At 49.9% G+C, this 13,666-nt stretch overlaps 1 protein-coding gene across 1 annotated transcript in view; it reads left to right on the top strand.

The window, feature by feature from the left end:
- Window positions 1-5,402: 5,402 nt before the first annotated feature.
- SLC35F3 (solute carrier family 35 member F3) overlaps window positions 5,403-13,666 on the top strand; it is a 135,006-nt gene continuing 126,742 nt past the window's right edge. The window contains exon 1 of the mRNA XM_040242730.1: window positions 5,403-5,511. Coding sequence (XP_040098664.1) covers window positions 5,436-5,511 — 76 coding nt within the window. The 5' untranslated portion in view covers window positions 5,403-5,435. The remainder of the gene's footprint in view (window positions 5,512-13,666) is intronic.

Genomic DNA, 13,666 nt, shown 5'->3' with positions numbered 1-13,666 from the left:
ATCTTGGCACCAGATGATTCATCCCAGGCCATAAAATGATTAACTTGAATCTTGTAGAAGGGCAGATTACCATACAAATAATTTTGTTTACATAGATTAGGGGAACAATATCTGAGTGTAACATACTGGTTTGTCAAGTAGATTCGGAGCCATTAAGCAGAACCAACTTGAAGACAGAGTTTGGGGTAAATGCATAGTACATTAACATAGCTTAAGACAAATATTTCCATAAGAAAAATGTATTGGTGAACTCAAGGTTTGAGAATAGTTAACTTCAGGTGAAACCAGGTATCATTATGGCAACATAGTGTTTTAAGAGAAACCTCCTTTTAAATTTGTAGAGAGAAAAAAAAATATTGCTAGTTTGTTTCCTCCTGCTGCTTAAGAGAGAGAAAAATGTCTGACACTTGCAGGCTATTTCCTGCATTTGGAGACCCCTGGCCTTCCTGCCTGTTACCCTCAGGATCACACAGAATTTACATGACTGAAGCGACTTAGCCTGCATGCATCACACCTACTCCGAAAAAGATGTGCACTGAGGAGTGTCAGTGTTCCTACGGAAAGTAGCAGGGCCTCCTGATTTAAAAAGAAGTGGAGGGGGCTTCCCTGGTGTCCGGTGCTTAAGAATCCAGGCTTCCACTGCAGAGGGCATGGATTCCATCCCTGGCCAGGGAACTAAGATTCTGCAAGCTGGTGGTGTGGCAAAATAAATAAATAAACATAATATTTTTAAAAGGAGTGAAGGAAGCTTGTTTTTTATTTGAAACACAAGGTGAGGGAGCACACAGGCTGATAGAGCTGAATAGAGAAAAACACTCAATGCTTAAAACTAAGGGGAAGAAGTTGAGCACTGGTACCACACCACCTCTGTGATAAGCAGAAATTGAAAACCACAAGGAGGTGATGACCTCTGGGGTATCAAAACATCCTAGAGTGAAATTAATGGCAAGGGTATTTAGTAATATTTAATTATCTATCATCAAAAAATCAAGCGAGTTCTAGAAAAACATCTATTTCTGCTTTATTGACTATGCCAAAGCCTTTGACTGTGTGGATCACAATGAAGTGTGGAAAATTCTGAAAGAGATGGGAATACAGACCACCTGACCTGCCTCTTGAGAAATCTGTATGCAGGTCAGGAAGCAACAGTTAGAACTGGATATGGAACAACAGACTGGTTCCAAATAAGAAAAGGAATACGTCAAGACTGTATATTGTCACCTTGCTTATTTAACTTATATGCAGAGTATATCATGAGAAACGGTGGGTTGGTTGAAACACAAGCTGGAATCAAGATTTCCAGGAGAAATATCAATAACCTCAGATATGCAGATGACACCACCCTTACGGCACAAAGTGAACTAAAGAGCCTCTTGATGAAAGTGAAAGAGGAGAGTGAAAAAGTTGGCTTAAAGCTCAACATTCAGAAAACGAAGATCATGGCATCTGGTCCCATCACTTCATGGCAAATAGATAGGGAAATAATGGAAACCATGAGAGACTTTATTTTGGGGGGCTTCAAAATCACTGTAGATGGTGATTGCAGCCATGAAATTAAAAGGTGTTTACTCTTTGGAAAGAAAGTTATGACTAACCTAGACAGCATATTAAAAAACAGAGACATTACTTTGCCAACAAAGGTCCATCTAGTCAAGGCTATGGTTTTCCAGTAGTCGTGTATGGATGTGAGAGTTGGACTATAAAGAAAGCTGAGTGCCGAAGAACTGATGCTTTTGAACTGTGGTGTTGGAGAAGACTCTTGAGAGTCCCTTGAACTGCAAGGAGATCCAACCAGTCCATCCTAAAGGAGATCAGTCCTGAGTGTTCATTGGAAGGTCTGATGCTAAAGCTGAAATTCCAATACTTTGGCCACCTGATGTGAAGAGCTGACTCATTTGAAAAGACCCTGATGCTGAGAAAGATTAAGGGCAGGAGGAGAAGGGGACGACAGAGGATGAGATGGTTGGATGGCATGACTGACTCAATGGACATGACTTTGGGTAGGCTCCAGGAGTTGGTGTTGGACAGGGAGGGCTAGTGTGCTGCAGTCCATGGGGTCGCAAAGAGTTGGACACAACTGAGCAACTGAACTGAACTGAGTTATATATTTGAATTATACTTAAGGTTGCAATAAATAGAAAATAGTTACCTAAAAGGGCTTCCCAGGTGGCGCTAGGGGTAAAGAACCTGCTTGTCGGTACACAAGACATAACAGATGTAGGTTCGATCCCTGGGTCATGAAAGATGCCCTGGAGGAGGGCATAGCACCCCACTCCAGTATTCTTACCTGGAGAATCCCATGGACAGAGGAGCCTGGTGGGCTACAGTCCCTGGGGTCACAAAGTGTTGCACATGACTGAAGCGACTTCGTGGGCTCACATGCACAGATAACTAAAAAATCAGCTAGGCAGACACTTACTGGACATTTCGGTTGTGACCTGTGCAGCAAAATGAGTTTGACAGTCCAGACAAGCATGAGCGTGATGTGCTCTTCTAAAACCACAGTCAAATGAAAGGAAATGGATTACAGATTACTGTGTCTCCCACCTCAGCTGGAATAGTTTCATGGAATTTTTACATTGTATAACATAAGAGAATAGCATAGCAGTTGTAGGTGTAGGCTTTTGATTTGTTCAGAGTTGCTCAAGGGAAAAAATGGAGACACTGATGTAGAGAACGGATTTGTGGACACAGTGGGAAAAATGTGGGACAAAAGGAGAATGTATCGACATAGGTACAGTACCATGTGCAAAACAGATGGCTGGGGAGAATTTGCTGTCTAACCCGGGGAGCCAAGCCTGACGCTCTATAATGACCTGGGCGAAGGGGGATGCGGGGAGGGGAGGGACTCTCAAGAGGGAGAGGATATGTATATAAAGGCTGATTCAAGTTGGTGTATGGCAGAAACCAACATAACAGTGTAAAGCAATTTTCCTCCATTGAAAAATAAATAGAAAAATAAATAAATCCCTGCTCAGCTGGTTTGTATATTACCTGGGACATTTTAGTTCATTTCTCTTAGCCTCAGTTTCCCCATTTGTAAAAGTGCTGCTGTTGTTAAATCGCTTCAGTCGTGTCTGACTCTGTGCGACCCCATAGACGGCCTCCCACCAGGCTCCCCCGTCCCTGGGATTCTCCAGGCAAGAACACTGGAGTGGGTTGCCATTTCTTTCTCCAGTGCAGGAAAGTGAAAGTGAAGTCGCTCTGTCGTGTCTGAGTCTTAGCGACCCCATGGACTGCAGCCTACCAGGCTCCTCCGTCCATGGGATTTTCCACGCAAGAGTACTGGGGTGGGGTGCCATTACCTTCTCCAATTGTAAAACTAAGTAACAACAAATTTGCAGAGCTTTTGTGAGTAGAAAATGAAGTGATTTATGTAAAACATAGCACAGTACTTGATGCATAATGCTCATAAAGTGGGTAAGTTATGATGTGATGTTTATTTTATTTAGTTATTGTGTATATGGCAAATGTTGATTGATGAAACAACACATGGGAATATTATGTTGAAAGGTCTTCTTTAATAGATGAGAGTTGTCGAGTTTTTGGTTGCTTTTTGTTTGTTTGTGCTTAATTTTTACAAAGAAGGGAATGGTTTATTGACTTAGGCATCCCACTCCAGTACTCCTGCCTGGAAATCCCATGGGCGGAGGAGCCTGGTAGGCTGCAGTCCATGGGGTCGCTGAGGGTCAGACACGACTGAGCGACTTCACTTTCATGTTTCACTTTCATGCATTGGAGAACGAAATGGCAACCCACTCCGGTGTTCTTGCCTGGAGAAGGGGAGCCTGGTGGGCTGCCGTCTATGGGGTTGGACGCGACTGAAGTGACTTAGCAGCAGCAGCATCTCTAGGGTCCTGGGGACAAGGTCCCAGTAAGAGGCACATAGTGTGAAGGCCACCACTAGAGGGCCTTTCCTTTGCTAGAGCAATGAGGCAGCGACCCTGGGATGCCCTGGCTTTTTGGAAACCCAGCAGTCATGCTATTCATTTCTGGATTTCTAGAGAGCAAGCGAATAACAAGAACCCTACAAAAGCAACTGGTAGGAACCACTTCCACCAGAGATCTGGGAGCATGCAGATGGATGTCACCAGAGACACCTGGTAGGTTCCAGGCTAGGGAAACCGTAAGACCCCTCTCCACCGCTGCCATACCACTGAGTTACCCTTATGGGGGATAAAAATGACATCGTAGAGTGGAACATCCACTTTGTGACAGGAAACCCGTAGAGTGGGAGGTAAGGGCTTAACAATAACAACGAAACCCACCTGGAAGCAGCTCGGAGCCGTCAGGTTCCCAGTGGAGACTGAGAGCAAAACCGATGGCTGGGCCTGCATGAATGAGATGCCCATAAAGCCCTTGGAGTTCCTGGACCACACAAGTCCTGTGCATCCTTTCCACAAGGATGATGGCTGGGCACCTGTGATGATGCACTATCATGAGATAAACGTCCTGGGGACCGGGTAGTCACTCTGGGATCACCCAGCCAGTGATGCAAGAGGTATGTCATTACTTTTAATCAAGCATCACTGGCCAGTAGCTTACAGGTGGGTCAGAGTAGAAGCGGTGAGACCAGTGCTTGCAGAGGCAAAAGCTGCGGCAGAAACCTAGGATCTGGGCCGAAATGAAGCTTTCCCTGCTTCCCAGGCAATCGAACCTCTCAGGACTGGGGCACCAGGGCAGGCACAGAAGTCCCACACCTTTGTTTTCTTGTGGCAGCCTTGCTTCTCTGGACTTGGCACTGTCCTCAAAAGGAAAAAGAGCTGTCCAGGGGATCAGGCAGAATAACGTGCCCCCAGACTTCCAAAGAAGTTAATGCCAGCCTGGGAAAGCTTTGCTTTTTTCTGACTCCTCTCGTAAACCAATACTTCAGGATTTTGCGCAGGAAGGAGGCTGACTCCCCATCCGAAGTCAGTAGCTCCCTGTTTAAACTTGTGAACCTCTGAGGCTAAGTTCTCAGGGCCTCGCCTCCCGTGCGCTGGTTTCGGCAAGGGACAGGGGCTGCCGGGGAGCTGCGGGCCAGCCCCCCTCCCGGCCCGGAGGCAACCCTCGGGGCCGAGCTCCGAGGGAGGAAGCCGGGCTGCGGGGCTGGGCGGGCGGCCCGGGGCGGGGGCGGAGCAGGTGAGCCCGCGGGGTGGGAGCGGGGAGTGCACTTGTACGTGACGTTGGAGTTTGCGGCAACCTCGGAACGGGAGGCTGTGCGCGCGGGTGCGGAGTGGGTGCGCTGCCGGCGACGATGCGCTCCGCGGGGCGGCCGCCGCAGTGAGCCCTGCGCGGCGACGGGAGCCCGGCCGGCGGCCCCGGGAGGCAGGGCCGGGGCGGCCAGCAGCTCGCGCTCCTCCCCGGAGGAGGCCAACGGGCCCGCGAGGCGCGCTCCAGCCGGCCCCAGGATGTAGGCGATCGGCGGCGGCGCTCCTGCAGGCTGACGGCTCAACATGAAGAAGCACTCGGCCCGGGTGGCCCCGCTCAGCGCCTGCAACAGTCCGGTCCTGACCCTCACCAAAGTGGAAGGTAACGGACCGGGGCGGCGGGGCCTGGAGCGGGGATCCTCGCACCCTGTTACCTGTGCCCCTGGGGCAGCGCCGCGCGCCGCTGGAGGTGGCGGCTCGGTTGCCCGGCTGCCCCGAGAGGCTGCGGGGAGCGGGCTGCGGGCTGCCCACCCGGCTGCCTCCTGTCCGGCACTTCAGCTCCTTCGAGGCCCTGTCCGGAGTCCCCTGGGTTGGGAGCGTCAACCCCGTCACCCCATCCCGCCCCCAGGCAGACCAGAGACATAGCTCAGAGAGGGCTGGCTGCCGCAGGCGGAGACATCCCGCCCCGCGCTCTGAGCCTTCCCCAGCCCACAAGCCAAGCGATGCCCCGCTCCGTGGCAGGCCCAGCAGGTGAGCGAAAAGCCACCAGCAGTCTGGAAAACGTTTCTTTCCCCCTACTCAGGGGATCTGAAGCAGAGACCATAGCGGCTCGGGAGAGCAACCTTACTCAGACCTAGCGGACACTCAGCTGGAGTAAAGAGGACCTTGCCTTTCTGTGGGGGAAGGAGGAAAAACAGAGGGAGACAGCCTCAGCCCCCAACTCCTCCTCCCAGGAGGCCACTGTGGACGGGCTGAGTCTCCTTAGCCAGGTGAGGGCTGGGAAGGGACCGTCAGTGGGTTGAGGAAAGCAGACCCCTCCTTCTAGACTAAGGATCCCAGTGCAAACCTGGCTTCCCCTGTGACTGGAGCTTGGAGCTGGGACCTCTATGTGATGGTTTCTGAGGACCCTGTATTCCCTCCCCAGCTCATGTTTGTTACAAGGAGAGAAGGAATTTGAGAGGGAAAGGAGGCTGGCAGGGCGCCTGCCAGTCGTCATCCTGGCACCACTGCCCCAGTACTAGAGAGGAGGCCTCTGAGGCCCAGAAGGGTGGATGGCCTTGTCCAAGACCTACAATGGTAGGTGGACAAGCAGGAATGGAATCTCAGCTGCTGGAACCAAAAGCCATGCTTTTCAGAACATCACTTTGCACTAACCTGCAACTCAACAATTTCCTATATTCTATATATTTCTTAATACTTAACTATTTCTCCTTTCCTACCTTTAGAGATTGTTGGGATTTTTTGTTTGTCTTTTTCCTGCACATGGCTCTCTCCCTTCCCCCATCCCAAGTTTAGGAAAGACTTGGTATGAGTGACCCACACCTGAATTTACTGCGTGTGCCACCTCTGGGGTGGGGGTGAGAAAAAGTGAACGTGTTAGTCGTGCCATCATGTCCTACTCTTTCCAACCTAATGGCCTGTAGCCCGCCACACTCCCGTCCATGGATTCTCCAGGCAAGAATACGGGAGTGGGTAGCCATTCACCACTGCATATTCAAGCCTTCCTGAGGATCTTGCCCAGAGGCATAAGCAAGTTGGGGAGGGGAAGATTTGGATATTTGTGTCCCTTGGGGAAGCTGGAAGTGTCTTCTCGTTCATGGGGTCTTCATGGGAAGTGGCTCTGTGTTCACTGATTAAGTCAAATCGGTCAGCCCTGCTCTCTAGTTGTGGGGTACCTCCCCCAGCAGCTCCCAGCCCACCTTGGGGAGGACACCTCCCAGGGGGCACTTGGAACCAGGCTGGGCATGAATGGTGAGGTCCCCAGAGCTGGGGTGACCTCAGAGGTACTGCAGAGGGCAAGGGTGACTTGCCAGGCACAGGCCCCCCTGCAGCCAGGCCTAGGGTTGGCCTCCAAGGAGTGAAAATGGGGATTCCCTCCCCCAAGTCCCTTAGGGCTATGACCCGGTGAGCCTTGAGCCTACTCTTCACATGGATGACCTAGCAGAGCCTGGGTTTGGTTTCTTAATTAACATTTGCACATAAACGTCTGCGGATAATGGGAAGTATATTAAACTAAGAATCGGACAGCTCAGGGGATTAGACTCCCCCCTTGCAGTATATAAATCATAAACACTGAGCCTCGGTTTCCTCAGTTGTAGAACAGAACTAACAATCTACCTCAGGGGACTTTGGGAAATGAATGCAGTCAGGTCAGTAGGTAGGTAGGTGACAATACCTGGCACATGCCTGGCACACAGTAGGTGCTTAATAAATGTCTGGCAATCCTCCAGTCACAGACTGTCTCACACCTTTGGTGAACCTTCTTGCTGCTCTCAAAAAGAGTACATGTGTGGGGCATCTCGATGTTTTTGGAAGTATCTGGAAGCATCTGCAGAGTTCCAGTGATACCAGAAGACCTCCAGTTGCCTTTTTGTATAGGATACCTGTGTGTGTGTCAGGAAAAGTCTGCAGGGCAGAGCTAAGTAAACCTGCCCTGGGTATGCTAGACTTTCGTGTAGCTCTTTCTTCCCTTGGTATTTGTGTTCAGTTTGGTTTGGGGTCTATTTTTTGAAACCATTTGCATCTGTGTGCTTGTTTTGGAAGTGTTGAATCATTTTGTTTTGTCTTGGATGCACAGGATAAGGTGGTCCCCCTACTGTGGCTGTCTCTGTGTGGATGGCAGACAGGCTCCAGTGATGGAAGGCAGCTAGCTAAGAATATTTATTAGCTTGTGTGGTATGTCTTCTAAGGGGAGGCAAGAAAGCCCCAGCATGTGGTACATATAAAACCAAAATAGAAAATACAACTCTTGGTGGAACTCAAGCACAGGATGGTGGACAAGATGACTTGATTTACTCAACAAATACCTCCTCTGATCCTGCTCTGTGTCCCTTGAAGTGCGAATAGGGGCAATGAGACTTCATTCTTTGAGGGAAGTTCAGCTGAGTGGGAAAGGGACCCATGCAAATGAATAGGCAGTCCAGTACAAGGGAGTAAACTCTGGTTCAGAACTGAGGACAGAGAATTGCAGGGACACTGAAAACTGGATAATCTGAGGAGGGGGAGGGGAAAGATTCCTGAGGAGGAGGAAGAGGCCTTCCTGAGGAGGAGGAGGAGATGGGGAGGCCTTCCCAAGGAGGAAGAGGAGGCCTTCCTGAGGAGGAGAAGGGAGAGAAGGAGGGGGAGGAGGGGGAGGAGGCCTTCCTAAAGAGGAGGAAGAGGCCTTCCTGAGGAGGAGGAGGAGGGGGAAGAGGGGGAGGACTTCCTGAGGAGGAGGAGGAGGGGGAGGAGGGGGAGGCCTGCCTGAGGAGGAGGAGGAGGGGGAGGAGGGAGAGGCCTTCCTGAGGAGAAAGAAAAGAAGGAGAGGGAGGCCTTCCTGAGGAGGAAGAGGAGGCCTTCCTGGGAAAGAAGATGAGGAGGAGGAGGTCTGCCTGAGGAGGAGGAGGAGGCCATCCTGAGGGGGAGGTTTTTCTGTGGAGAAAGCCTTCTGAGGTCCTTGCAATTGAAGTGAGAAAACCTGTCAGGCAGGGAGCGAGGGGAGGCTGGTTCAGGCAGAGGGAAGGGTAAGTGCACAGGTCCTGCCAGAAAGCCTGAGAAGGAGACTGTGCCTGGGCTCTGGGAGGAGTTGCATCTTGAAAAGGGACTTCCAGCGAGGCTGATGGCTTGTGTCCTGTCTGACGGCACACCTTGTGTTTTTTCCTCTTCCTTTCCTGGCATTCCCCCTGGACTCAGACACTGAATATTGATCAGTAACACATCTTTACTTGGATCGTCTGTATTCACAATCAACTAATTCATGTTCAATAAAATTGCATTCAGTGGGAATTAACGGCTGAGAACAGGACAATAAATTCCCCCAGGAGGCCACCATGGCCTGTGGACTGTACAAGGACTGGGTTTGGGTCCCACCTCTCCTGCTGAAGCAAGTGACTTTGACTTGATGATTAAAGCTCTCTGGGAATCAGTTCTTTCAAATGGAAATGAGGGTGATGATCTGTCTCTAGTAATAGTGAGAGTAATAGTTTCCTGCTAATGAGTGTTATCGATAGGTTGCAGGCACTTTGCTTGGGGAGATGGCTACATAATCTCTTTGCCTTCTAAAAGAAGCAAGCATTATTACTGCAGTTTCCAGATGAGGAAACTGAGGTATCTGGGATTCACTCATAGAAGCTATGCAATGAGAAGTCAAGGGTCCTGTCAATTCCCTGGTAGTCCAGTGGTTAAGAATCCGTGCTTCCACCGCAGAAGGCCTGGATTCAATCCCTGGTCAGGGAACTAAGATCCTGTAAACTGCAGCGTGGCCAATAAAAAGTTTTAGATAAAATTCTATTAGAAAAAAAAGGAAGCAGCAAGGGTGCCAGGCTACACAGGCATAGTTGCCTTGGCACTTTGTAAGTTCTCAGTACCTATCTCCTCCCGTCACAGTGTGACTTGGAGGTCTGGACCACTGCTGTGGCTCACAGGGCCCACTACTGTTGCTGTTACTACTGCCTCTGCTTCAGGGCGGTCAGCCTGTCTCAGCCTCCCCCAGCCTCGATCTGGCTCCTTTGTTTATTCATTTACGACTGTGTTAGGTGTTTGTTGCAGGCGGGGCTTCTTGCTGTGGTGTGTTGCCCCAAGAAATGTGGGATCCTAGATCTTCAACCAGGGATCGAACCCATGTCTCCTGCATTGGAAGGTGGATTCTTAACCTCTAGACCACGAGGGAAGTCCCTCTGTTTTTTGTTTTTTAAAAGATGGTTTCATTTATTTTACTTTCTGGCTGTGCTGAGTCTTTGTTGATTCTAAGGTTTTTTCCTAGTTGTGATATGCAGGCTTCTCATTGCGGTGACTTCTCTGGTTGTGGAGCCTGGGCTTTAGGGCATGTGGCTTCAGCGGTTGCGTCTCTTGGGCTCTGGAGCCCAGGCTTAATAGTTGTGGTGCACGGGCCTTGTTACTCCGTGGCATGTGTGATCTTCCCAGATCAGGGATCGAACCCGTGTCTCCTGCATTGGCAAGCTGAGCCACCAGGGAAGCCTTTTATTAAAGGAATAAGACTGTTATTCGGGGACATGCAGCCCTGAGGGTCAACCTTAGAAACCTCTTGTCTTGAGAAGTATACTGCCAAAGGGTTCCCATGCCCAAAATATTTCCTAGGTTGCATCGCTCTAGGCCTAAAACCTCAAGGACAAAAATCACTCCTGAATTGATCCAGTGTGTTACCTAATATGTGCAAGAGAAGGAACCAGATATTACTGGAGATGCTAAGAGAAGCCAGTTATAATCCTTGACCCAAACAAGTGAGAAATGTCGCAAAGAAAGATTGCACGTTGGAAGGTAATTTTTCTTTTTTCGGTCGTGCCCCCTGCATGTGGGATCTTAGTTCCTCCACTGGGGATGGAACCTGGGCCCTCTACATTGGAAGTACAGTCTTAACCACTGGACTGCCGGGGAAATCCCTGAAGCTCACTTTTGGCGGGGACACAGATGGCCGCTCTTGTCACTCTTACCCTTGCTTTGTCAAAATGACGTAATCTAACAGGACACTGTTTCCTGCTGAGCCTGGATGTGGTCTCAGAACCCTTCTCATCACTGAACTCCAGGTGATGGTTACGTTTCCTTTCACACTGGGCTTCTGGGAGCATGATCGCAGCGTCATGGTAGAGGCCGCGCCTCTGCCCTCTGCTGTCCTCGTTCACTGTGCGTAGTTGCTCAGTTGTGTCCAGCTCTCTGCGACCCCCATGGACTGTAGCCTGCCAGGCTCCTCTGTCCATGGGATTCTCCAGGCAAGAATATTGGAGTGGGTTGGCATGCCCTCCTCCAGGGATCCTCCCAACCCAGGGATCAAACCCAGGTCTCCTGCATTGTAGGCGAATTATTTACTATATGAGCCACTAATGAAACCCTGGTATCATAGGTGAAAGGTAAGAACATGGGGTTCCAGGCAGAGGCGCCCCTATGGCCCAAGATGCAGAGTTAGGAGAGGGTAGCATTTGGCAGAGACCTGTGAGAGTCTGGTGGGGACAGAGCTTACGTAGAAGTCAGGGGAAGAAGGTCCAAGGTCAAGGCTGGCCCCAGGCAAACTTGGAGGGCCTCTCGAACTCTGGGCCTGGGAGAGTAGACTGAAACTAGTAGGAAGAGGGAGGTGTGGAAGAGAAGGGAAACTGAGTCTGGGATACATGGCTATGATGTTCAGAATGAACCATGAAGGTGATTTCACCAATCACAGTAAATATTTATAAAGGAATTAGAGTAGCATCAAAAACAGTCAAGTATATCACAGACAGAGTTGAAGTAGGAGGGCAGAAAGGGAGTCATCCAAGAGGACTCTAAAGATGAAGATGCTTTAAATTCCCTGGCAGTCCAGTGGTTAGGACTCTGCACTTCCACTTCAGAGGCACAGGTTCGTTCCTGGTCAGGGAACTACAATCCTGAAAGTTGAGTGACATGGCTCCCCCTAAAAAAATTAAATAAAAATAAATAAAGATTAAGATGTCATTGGCAGTCACAGCTAGGGAGACAGGGGATGCGTCAAATTTAGACAAGACGAGAGTGAGGCCTTGGCAGTGCCTTTGAGTGCAGGTGTTTGTGTGTAGGAGGCAAGGACCTGGGAGAAAGAGGTGGTGAAGGCCGAGTGACAAATCAGGTGGGAGGTGGCATCGTGGGGACGAATGGGCTGGCCCAGAAGCCTGCTGGCCACAGACATTGGGGAGATGGAAGAGGCAGAACCCAGATCAAAGGGCATCGTGGAAATCCCAGGAAGAAAACCAAGAATGAGAAATCGTGCCGCAGTATCAAACAGGGCCAAAGGAAGCAGGTTTTGTTTTGTTTTTTGACCTCACTGTTCAGTTTGTGGAACTAGAACCCTTGTCCTTGACAGTGAGAACACAGAGTCCTAACCTCTGGACCCCAGGACACAGTTTTATAGAAACAATTTTGCTGGTCCACAAACCGGATTGCAAGGGGTGAGTGTTTGGCAAAGAAGAAAAGCAGGGGCCAGTGAAGGTGTTGGTCAGTGAGAGAGGTGAGGGGAGTTAGGTTCTCTTTAGGGGAAAGGGGAGAGATTTGGGGAGATCGGGTCAAAGTGTTAGTCATTCACTTGTGTCCGACTCTTTGCAATGCCATGGACTCACGATATCCCGCCAGGCTCCTTTGTCCATGAAATTCTCGAGGCAAGAATACTGGAGTGAGTAGCCATTCCCCTCTGCAGGGCATCTTCCCACGCCAGGGATCGAACCTGCATCTCCTGGTTGGCAAGCAGATTTGTTATCACTGAGTCACCTGGGAAGCCCTAGGAAGAGCTGATATTTCTGTAAATCGGAGGAAGGAGTTTAGTGCTGGGGCAGGTCTGGAGTTGCCCCAGGAGAGTGTGATTGAGGCAGCAGAGACCAGAGGCAGAGGGGCTTAGGAGGACAGACCAGGCCAGACAAGGGATGGTTAGCCTGGCAAGAAGGGAAGAGATGAGATCAAAGACCTCAGAAATGTCGGCTGCTGGGGAGGGAAGCCGAGGATCTGAGCTGATGACTTGGATCTTCTCTGTAATGTACAAAGTGGCACCATCTGCCAGAAATGATGGATGGAGATGAAGGCTAGCAGAGGTGAGAAAGGGTTTGGAGGAGCTGTGTGGGAGAGCCCAGGAGAGACATAACTCTTAAAAGCCTTTTTGGCAAGTGATCCATTCTCACTGGTTAAGACACCGTGTCACTGAAGGGGAGTGTAGAGGAAGAACGCCCTGTGGGCACAGGTTGCTGGCATTTCATGTCCTGCTTCCCTACTAGCTAATTCTCACCTCCTGGAACCTGGGCTTCTCTTTTCTGAAAAGAAAGGGGATTAAAGTCGAGCTTCCTTGGCTGTTTCAGCAGAAAGAGTCTATGAGTCTAGTAAGTAGCTTACTCATTAGCAGGGACTGGTTTATCTAATGAAATCTCTTTTCTATCAGAGAGCAAGACTGAGGGAACAAGACCCAGGGCAAGTCAGAAATTTGATGTGTGTGTGTGTGCTTGTGCATGTGTGCGCACATGTATATAAGTGTGGATGTGTGTGTGTGTGTGTGTGCATGTGTCTTCATGCATGCTCAGTCCTGTCTGACTGTTTTGTGACCCCGTGGACTGTAGCGCACCCAGCTCCTCTGTCATGGATTCTCCAGGCAAGAAGACTGGTGTGGGTTGTCATTTCCTCCTCCAGGGGATCTTCCTGACCCAGGGATCGAACCCGAGTCACTTGTGCCTCCTGAACTGGCACGTGGATTCTTTACAACTGCACCACCTGGGAAGCCCCACGTGTGTGTGCACACGTGTGTGTATATGTGTGCTTGTATGTATGTGTGTGCTTGTATGTATGTGTGTGTTCTTGTGTGTGTGTGCATGCTTGTATTTATGTATATGTGTGTACATATGTGC

The sequence above is a fragment of the Oryx dammah genome, unplaced genomic scaffold, assembly GCF_014754425.2.
Source record: "Oryx dammah isolate SB20612 unplaced genomic scaffold, SCBI_Odam_1.1 HiC_scaffold_6, whole genome shotgun sequence".
NCBI lineage: Eukaryota > Metazoa > Chordata > Mammalia > Artiodactyla > Bovidae > Oryx > Oryx dammah.
Note: the sequence above shows the minus strand (reverse complement) of the source record. Positions and strands in the feature narration are given on the sequence as shown.